Raw genomic sequence first — 9452 nt, 5'->3', positions numbered from 1 at the left:
CTCCACCTCCCAGGAAGCATTGCGAGAACCGTCCAGCTCCGGCCCCCGCCCCTCCAGCGCGCAGGCCAGCTGGTCTTAAAGGGGACGCGGCCCGAGTAGCGGCTCGCCCCGGTGGCCCCCACTCCGGCTCCGCCCCGTTTCCCGCACCTCGTCCCTCCCCCTCGCTTCGTCCCGCAGCTCCTCGGCTGCACCACAGTCGGGCTTCCTGGGTCCGTACAGGGTTGTGCAAAGCGAGCTAGGTAAATTGGACTTTGCAGTGGGAGCAGCATCCCTGCCGTCTGGGACTGGAGGAGGGCGACCCCTCCCTAGTGGGAGCTGAGGACCCGCCCTGACCTAACCCAGCCCAGCTTGGTCCACACTGGCCTGAGTACCCCGTCCAGAAGCCAGGTCTGAGGTAAGGCCCACTGAGGTCTGAGAGGTAAGGGGACTGGGGGTTGTTCGAGTTGGGGAGCTGTCTGCATCTTGACATCTTGAGTGCCCCATACTTGCCCATAGGGCTCTGAGAGCCCGAGGCTAGGAGTCCGGAGGTCTGGAGGTGCTTGCTGGGCCTTGCTGTGTGACCTTGGGCGAGTAGCTACCCCTCTCTGGGCCTCAGCCTCCTTCATCATCAATTGTATGTATCTAGTTGGTACAGCTCTTGCCCCTCTCAGGGTTGAGAGCATCCTCTTCTAGTACCAAGAAGCTTCTAGTCTTTAGTGCGGGCATCAGCTCACTGGGCTGGGCATCATTGCATTGGTGGGAGGGAGGGGGCCACCATTGTTCGGAGTAGGCCTCTGCTATTCCAGCATCTTGGACCTGAGCACTTCACCTATCAAGGCTTTTAGATTGCAGACCTGACTTGTCAACTTGGTCCCTTCCCTTCCAGAAACCCTGGAGGGGGAGGGGGAATCTCCCCTATAGAGGTTCTTGAGGGGTGACCTGCAGGGTGGGGGTGTGTGCTGTGCCCCTGAGGATGGAACAGCCACTCCCCTGTTCTCACTTTCAAAAGACAGTGTCGTGCCACAGGCAAGGGCCTCCCAGAGTAGGAGGAAAGTACCTTCCCAGGGCTGTCCTGGCTCGAAATTCAGCTAAAAATAGCGATGCAGTTGCCAAGACCCCAGGAGCCAGAGATGGAGGGAGGGAACTTAATGGTGGGAGGGACAGCTAGCCACCCTTCAAGCAGCTCTGGCATCCAAGGGAGTCCGAGAAGGGAGGCTGAGTATGAGGATCCAAGAGGGAGCAAATGAGCTCCTTTGCTCTATGTGCTGAGCAGGGGCTGGGAACTACTGCCCATTACTAGTGAGTGAGTGAGACCTTGGGAGACCCTCTCTCCTACTGATGAGACTCAGAGAGCTTCTGACCTGTGGGTTAAACAGGAACAAGGTTTTTGTTTTGCTGTTCCAGGATGGGTAAGGCTTTTTTTCAATGCTGTTCAGTGACCTTTGTGTGTGATGCTTAGATTGTCAGAGTCGTGACTGTCAAGACCAGGCCTGGGCAGTGAAGGGGTAGGGTTCAGCTGCTTCTAGAAGGGACTTTTCTGGCTGCATCCTTGATTTTACGTTATCACTAGGCACACCTTCATGACATCTCTGTGTTTGGCCACTCTCCTGCCTTGGGCACAGAGGTGGGGATTGGACCCACACTGGACTCTTGGGGTGATGAAGACAAGCCAGAATCTCCCATGAAGGAGCAAGGATTTGTCAGCACACAGCAGAGAGACCAAGGATCATTGGAGAGGGGCAGCTGATAGGATCTGGGCCTTCCGGGGGAGGGATCATGATTCTTCTATGTGGCCTGGGCTGTGTTGCTGGGATTCCACTGGCTATCTTGCCAGTGGAGCTAGGGTTTAAGTTTAGGGTTGGGGTGGGCATTGCTGCTGTGCTGGCTGGGAAAGGGCAAAGGAAGAGCAGGAAGTGATTTTTCCCTTTGGAGTTGGGATGCTCAGAGGCGTGGAGGAGCACTTCTATCATGGGTTTGCCCACTGTGGTGGGTGGTACTGGTTTCTTCTGGGACGTGCACTGCTATTGGAAGATGGATGATGGGAGGGCAGGCTGAGGTTGGGTAGGAGACTACTGCCCTAGTCCAGGCCAGAAGTAAGAAGAGCTAATTCTTTGTAGAAACAGCTAGATCCTTAGTATGTTTTATCTCTTTCCCCTGACTGTTTCTTTTCTCAATGCCACATGGCCCAAGAATAAACCCACCACTACCCTGCTCCTACCTTTTTTATGCCTTTTCCCAATCTTGAGAGTGGCAGGCCCAGCATGGCCCCACTCTCTAGGGAGAAGGCTGAGGAGTCAGGCAGGAGCTCCCCTCTACCAGGTCACCTGGGGATTCTGAGGCAGACAGCTTGGGTCCCCTGCTCTGGACACGGGCTCTTCTGGGGCAGGAGGGCTGCTGTCCGCAGCTGTGCTTGGCACAGGAAGCTCTGTCTTGGGTCAGAGCCAGTGTAGACTGGCTGTCTCCACATCCGGGGCCTTAGTGAAGTGACCTAGCCTCCTGTGAGGAGTGCTAGTGGCCAACGGCTTCTCCTCCCGGACGGAGAGATTGCAGGTTCTAATCCTGCTGTCACCTACCCTCTTGTCTTTGCTTCTCAGCTTCCCTCCCCTTTGCCTCCCTGCCCCAGCTTGTGATGGGGTTAGGTGAGGTTGAAGCCTTTAAAACCCTTTTTCATGAATGCATCCAAGAGATGATTGAGTGGGTTTGTTGGTGACCATGGTGACCGCTGACTTGACTGCTGGCGTAGGAGTGGGGGCAGGAAGCAGGGCCCTGTGGTATGACCAGGCCACAGACCCAGCAGGGCTGGCCTTGGGCACGGGAGCCTTCCCAGAACACTGCTGCTGCTGGGGTTCCCAGAAGCTTGGTCACAGCCCATGGCAGGTGGTGAGTGTTAGGCAGGATGATAGGAAATCGTCAGTGTTTGATCACATGGTTTCAAGCCACATCAACTTTCATGTCATTTATCTGCATATTTCAGATGAGAAAAGAGGACCATGGATATTTCTTATGTCAGGTCCATGTCTATTCTGTTTTTTTCTTCTTCTTCTAGAACCTTTCCTGGCCCTAGAACTCTAATTTCACCTCTGTTCTGTAATGTTCCACAAAAGATATCAGGTCCTCTCTGACTAGGTGTCTCCTTAGTGGCCTGAGGACTAGGCTTTCTTGACACCCTGGGTTGAAAGCATGTCACACTAATTAGTCTATAAGGCTGGGAGAGCATCCTCCCAGGATGGAGTGAGGTTGGCCCGAGCTACTTGCCTGTTAAAGACACTGTCAGCCATCAATAGAGGGGAGATCACACAGCTGACTGGCAAGAAAAGAAGAAAAACTTGACCTTCGAGCACTAGTGCCTGTGGCTCACACCTGTAATCTTACCTACTTTGGAGACTGAGATCTGAGGATGGTGGTTTGAAGCCAGCTTGGGCAGGAAAGTCCATGAGACTCTTATCTTCAATTAACCACCAAAAAGCTGGAAGTGGAACTATGGCTCAAGTGGTAGAATGCTAGCCTTGAGCAAAAAAGCTCAGGAACAGTGCCCAGGCCTTGAATACAAGTTCGGGGACCAGCACAGGAGAAAAAAAGGCACTGCTTTAGCAAGAGAGGTCAGAGCTGAAGGAGGCAAGTTAGTTCTCTCTTTTCTTCTAGTACTGGGGATTGAACCCAGAGCTGAGAATGCTGGGAAAATGCTCTATTCAGCTACACCATCAACCTGGTGACCAATCCATTCTACACCCCCCCCCCACCTTTCTTTGGCAGTTCTGGGATTTGCACTCAGAGCAAACACTCTCCCACTTGAGCCATGTCTCCAGCCCTGTGATTCTGTTGTTGTTTGGACTTAGCTATGTTTCCAGTCCTGATTTTTGCAGGTTATTTGTTAGGTAAGATTCCTACCCAATATGCCTGGATGTGATCCAGTCTTATTAGGCTTACTGCTGTTGCAATGTGTCCTGCTCCTTGAAGAGAAAGGATCCTGTGGACTTTTTTTCATGGCCTTGAACCATGATCTCAACAATCTTAGCCTTCCAAGTAGTTATGCCTACAGGTATGAGCCACTGGCACCCACGAAACATAGTTTTGTTTTTGCTGGTACCAGGCCTTGGAATCAAGGCCTTGTGCTCTTGCATGGCTTTTCTGTTCAATCATTGAATAGTGCCTATACTTCTAGTTTTGCTAGTTAAGTGGAGATGAGTCTCATGGATTTTTCTGCCTGAGCTGGCTTTGAACCTTGCTCCTCAGATCTCAGCCTCTTGAGTGGGTAGGATTATAGGCGAGAGCCGCAGGCACTTGACCAAAGATGGTTTTTAAAGGACTTTGACCTTATGTCTTGTGTAGGCATCTTTTGAAATCTATCTGCCTCCACCATCCGACTGGAAACTTCTTAAAGTGCTTGAACTTTGCTTCGAAAGCCACAGGAATTGACATTTTCTGAGAACTTCATTGTGCCCACCACTATGCTGTGGACTTTATGTTTGTCATCATGATTGTGCAAGGAAAAAACAGGGTGCATAAGTAACCTTTAGGTAACTAGAGTGTATCCCGGCTGAGGCAGCCAGGACATGGATCCTGTATCATAGCTGCTCCCGTTAACCACAGTGAAGTCTGGCAATACCAGGGTTTGAAATGAAGACCTTATGCTTGTTTAGGTAGGTGCTCTAATGCTGGAGGGATATCCCAGTCCTTTTGCTTTTAGGTTTTTTGGTTTGTTTTTTTTTAAAGATAGGATCTTGTACTTTTGCCTGGGATGACATTGGGTCTTGATCCTCCAACCTCTTCCTCCCTCTTGAGTAGTTGGGACCACAGACATGTGACACTATCTTGTTTTGAGATAGTCTTTTTTATTTTATTTTATTTTTTTGTGCCAGTCCTGGGGGTTGAACTCAGGGCCTTGGCACTGTTCCTGAGCTACTCTTGCTCAAGGCCTAGTGAATTATCACTTGGCCATAGCTCCACTTCTGGCATTTTGAGGGGGAGGTGGTGGGGAAAGTTCATTGGATATAGTCTGATGGACTTTCTTGCCGGGCTGGCTTCCAACCACGATCCTCAGATCTCAGCCTCCTGAGTAGCTGGGATTACAGGTGTGAGCCACTAGTGCCTGGCTGAGATAGTCTACTAATGCTGGGGATGGCCTGGAACTTGATCTCACCTCCCAAATAGCTGGGTTTACAGTTGTGAGCCATGGTGCCCAGTGTAATTACAATGAACTCTTAAGAGGAGCTACTCAGATTGGGATATGGCCCTGCCCCCAGGAGTTCACAACCTGGTGATACATAAAGCAAAGTGGCCCATGTGTATAACCTTTGTTCATAGCCAAGAACTAAGACACATAGGAGCATCTTCACAGGGTCTGGCACATAGCTGGGCCCCCCAAAGATCTAGAGCTATAAATACAGAACTTTTCTGGCCAGACTTTACTCCAGTAAGTTGTAGGTAGGAGGCTCCAGCAGTTTTCATTGAGCTGGTGCATTTGGTTAAATATTGCATGCTGAGTTTTCTATCCAGTCCTGCTTAGAACAAGATGATCTCTCTGATGGCCCTGCCTTCTAGTTGCTGAGCATTGGGTATGAAGAGAGCAAGCTGTACCCATCAGAACTAGAGTGAGAATCAGAGTGGGGCAGTCGGAGCCAAAGCTTTCTAGAAAATAGCCTAGGTGAGAGGCTCTTAGCTCTCAGAGGAGTGAGGTTGAGTCACTCACTCTGTGTGCACTTCTCATTCACAAATGTCACATCTGTGCTAGGTTCTGTGCTCACTTTGGTGAGCAAAACTTGACCAGACACAGTATTGTGCAGCAGGCTGACCGTAGTCACGTAGTTGCAAGTGCTCTGAAGGAGAGGGACAGGCTGTTTGGGGTTTTAACTAGGAGCCAGGGAGGTCAGGGAAGGCTTCCTTGAAGAAGTGAGGTTCAGCTGGGGTGTGAAGAGCTAGTCAAGCCAGGACGGGAGGGAGGAGCATGCACAAAGGCCTAGTGGCGAGGAAAAGCTCAGCGCAGACTGTGTGAGGTGAGGCTGGAGTACTGGGTGTACAGGGCTGTGGAATCGTGCCCGTGTGGGGAGGGGGTTGAACACAGAGCTGTTCCGCTTCTGTGGCAGTTAGAGGACCCATCTTTCCCCAGCTCTAAGTAGTGGCAGCTGTCATGGAGGAACAGGCTACATACAGGTGGGTTATAGGAATCACCAGTGGCTGAATTTATGCCCACAGGCCCTGACTGACTCACCTAGAACAGGTGTTTTGGAAAAGATGTTTGCCTAGTGTGAGTGTGGTCATTGGGGCTTAGAGATAAGATAGGTCAGGCAAACATGCCACCCTTGGAAAAGTAGAGTCTTACAAAGAAATAAGTTATTTGGGAGGAGGGAGCAGAATAAAGTGTGAAGGATGGTGGGAAGCCCCTTCTGCTGGCCTGTTACCCCTCTCTTCCTGGTGGCTGTGTGTGTGTGTGTGTGTGTGTGTTCGTTCTCTATCCTGTTTTCCCTATAGGAGGTGGCTTGAAGAAGACTGCACTACAGATTCCGGATCCTGCCTTTGCTTGTCCTTGGAGTGATGGAGCCCCACCTCCCCTCTATGGAGAGGCCTCAGAGCGGGCAGAACTGTGACTCTTGTTTTTCTTTTTCTTTTTCTTTTCTCTTTGTGGGAACTGGGCCTCAAGCTCTTGCTTTAGCATTTTCACCCAAGGATAATGTTCTACTACTTGAACCACACCACCGATGCCTGCATTTCGCTGGTTAACTAGAGATAAGAGCCTTTGGGCTTTGTCTGCTCAGTCTGGTTTTCAATGCTCAAGCATAAGTCACTGGCGAAAATTTCACCCCCCTCGTGTGTGTGTGTGTGTGTGCGTGTGTGTGTGTGCTTTGGTACTGGGGATCAAACTCAGGACACTGGAATTGCTAGGCAAGTGCTTTGTCCACTGACCTACATCCCAGCTGGTTTTGTTTTTAACGTGGCCAGATGTGCACTTCCAGCCAGGTAGGTTTCCTTACCCCATTTCACAAAAGACCAAACCAAGGCCCGGAAAGGTCCAGGTGCTCCACCCAAGGGCTAGCCCTCAGGTGATCCTACTCCCCAGGAATTGGCCACGGGCTCCCCCGGTCTCTGGATCCCCACAGCTGCAGGACAGGGTGTGACCTCCCGCCTCCTGTCCCTCCCCTCCCGCAGCGGCCAGCCGTCATGGACAAGATCCTGGAGGCGGTGGTGACTTCGTCGTACCCGGCAAGTGTGAAGCAGGGGCTGGTGCGGCGCGTGCTGGAGGCGGCCCGGCAGCCGCTGGAGCGGGAGCAGTGCCTGGCGCTGCTGGCCCTGGGCGCGCGCCTCTACGTGGGAGGCGCCGACGAGTTGCCGCGCCGCGTGGGCTGCCAGCTGCTGCACGTGGCCGGGCGCCACCACCCCGACGTCTTCGCCGAGTTCTTCAGCGCGCGTCGCGTGCTGCGCCTGCTGCAGGGGGGCGCGGGGCCCCCGGGCGCGCGCGCGCTGGCCTGCGTGCAGCTGGGGCTGCAGCTGCTGCCCGAGGGGCCCGCGGCCGAGGAGGTGTTCGCGCTGCTGCGGCGCGAGGTGCTGCGCGCCGTGTGCGAGCGCGCGGGGCCCGCCGCCTGCGCGCAGGTCGCCCGGCTGCTCGCGCGGCACCCGCGCTGTGTGCCCGACGGCCCGCACCGCCTGCTCTTCTGCCAGCAGCTGGTGCGCTGCCTCGGCCGTTTCCGCTGCCCCGCCGAGGGCGAGGAGGGCGCCGTGGAGTTCCTGGAGCAGGCCCAGCAGGTGAGCGGGCTCCTGGCGCAGCTGTGGCGCGCCCAGCCCGCCGCCATTCTGCCCTGCCTCAAGGAGCTGTTTGCTGTCATCTCCTGCACAGGTGCGTGTGCGCCCGGAGCAGGGCTTGCCAAGGCCCTGTCTGGTCCGCAGGTATCTCCGTGGGCCCCTGGGTGAAGGGTGAACGCACAGGTGGGGGGGGGGGAGAGGAGGAGGATGCTACCACACATCTTTGTTTTTAGCAGAGCTATAGCCTGCTGTGAGTCCTGGCCCGTGGTCAGTGCTGCAGCTGCAGGCGTGCAGTGCCTGGTGTGGGAGGAAGGACTAAGGGTCTGAGCAAGCCTACAAGATAGTGGGTTAAGTGGCCAGGTTGTGTGTATTTCTTTGGTTGTCCTCTTCCCGTGCTGGGGCTTGAGCCCAGGGCATCTTCACTCACTGAGACTTGAACCACACTTACAGCCATATTTGTATTTTGGTTTTTGAGTTAGGGTCTATGCTGATAACTTTGCCCCGGTTGGCCTCAGAACTCTCAATTCTGCTTATATTCCAAGTAGTTGGGATTACAGGTGCGCACCACCACACCAGAAGAAGTTGGACTCTTAAGAGTTACCCTGGACTCCTCCTTTTTTATTTTTTATTTTTATTTTTTTGTTGGTCGTGGGACTTAAACTCTGGGCTTGGGCACTGTCCCTGCGCTCTTCAGCTCAAGGCGAGCGCTCTACCACTTGAGCTACAGCGCCACTTCCGGTTTTCTAGTGGTTTACTGGAGATAAGAGTCTCATGGACTTTCCTGCGGGGGGCTGGCTTTGAACCACGATCCTCAGATCTCAGCCTACCGAGTAGGTAGGATTAGAGGCGTAAGCCACTGGCACCCAGCTTGGACCCCTCCTTTTGAGAGTTCCTTTGGAAGGAGATGCTGTGTTAGATTTAGTCAGAGGCCTGGTCCTCAAACTTACTGATTTGTCCATTAAGCCCTGGCTCTGTATGTGGCCTTGGGCTAGATGTGGGGACGAATCAGCTACATGACCCTCTCAAGTTGAGTAGCAGAATTCAAGCCTTTAAGGAGCTTGCAGGTGTTAACTGTAGACTTATTTTGTGTGTGTGCTGGTCCTGGGGCTTGAACTCAGGGTCAGAGAACTTTCTCTGACCTTTTTTGCTCAAGGCTATCTCTCTCTCACTTGAGCCACAGCTCTACGTTTGGCTTTTTTTTTTGTTGGCTAATTGGAGATAAGAATCTCATGGCCTTTTCTGCCCAAGCTGGCTTTGAACCACCATCCTTGGATCTGAGCCTCCTAAGTGGCTAGGATTATAGGCATGAGCCACAAGTGCTTGGCTTATTGTAGACTTTTGAACCTCTGTTGACAGTGTTGGATTCGGATTCTAGTGTAAATGACTAAGCTGAGATCTGGGCCGTTCCTGAGCATAGGTAGGGAATGTGTTTGACAGGAAGAAGTTCAAAGGCTGTGTATATAAGGTTTTGGGTCCTCACAATTGAACAACAAAGTTTTATAGCAAGTGTACTTGCTGGTCTCTGCCTCTGTGTGATCAGTTGCACCCAGCGTGTCCCTTCCTACAAATTCACCCACCCCTCCTACTTTTCCAATCAGCTGCAGTGTCATCTCTCCTAAAGAATTTTCAGGTCCAGCACTCACACTTAGAGGTTGTGCCCAGGACTGGGTCCATAGGAGTGCCACTGAAGGGTTGTTGAGTGAGTTCATATGTGGTGCTGCAGGGAACGATGAGGTGGC

The 9452-nt window shown here is 52.8% G+C and overlaps 1 protein-coding gene across 2 annotated transcripts in view; it reads left to right on the top strand.

The window, feature by feature from the left end:
* The window catches only part of Usp35 (ubiquitin specific peptidase 35), a 58776-nt gene that overhangs the window by 33339 nt on the left and 15985 nt on the right, over positions 1 to 9452 (top strand). The window contains exons 1-2 of one of the 2 annotated variants that reach the window (XM_070034922.1): positions 1313 to 1388; positions 7123 to 7807. In XM_070034922.1, coding sequence (XP_069891023.1) covers positions 7135 to 7807 — 673 coding nt within the window. In that variant the 5' untranslated portion in view covers positions 1313 to 1388; positions 7123 to 7134. Of the gene's footprint in view, positions 1 to 1312; positions 1389 to 7122; positions 7808 to 9452 lie in introns of those variants that run through there. The other variant, XM_070034921.1, reaches the window with a different exon arrangement.

The sequence above is a fragment of the Dipodomys merriami genome, unplaced genomic scaffold (genome assembly GCF_024711535.1).
Source record: "Dipodomys merriami isolate MVZ:Mamm:240054 unplaced genomic scaffold, mDipMer1.0.p SCAF_25, whole genome shotgun sequence".
In the NCBI taxonomy this organism is placed as follows: domain Eukaryota; kingdom Metazoa; phylum Chordata; class Mammalia; order Rodentia; family Heteromyidae; genus Dipodomys; species Dipodomys merriami.
Note: the sequence above shows the minus strand (reverse complement) of the source record. Positions and strands in the feature narration are given on the sequence as shown.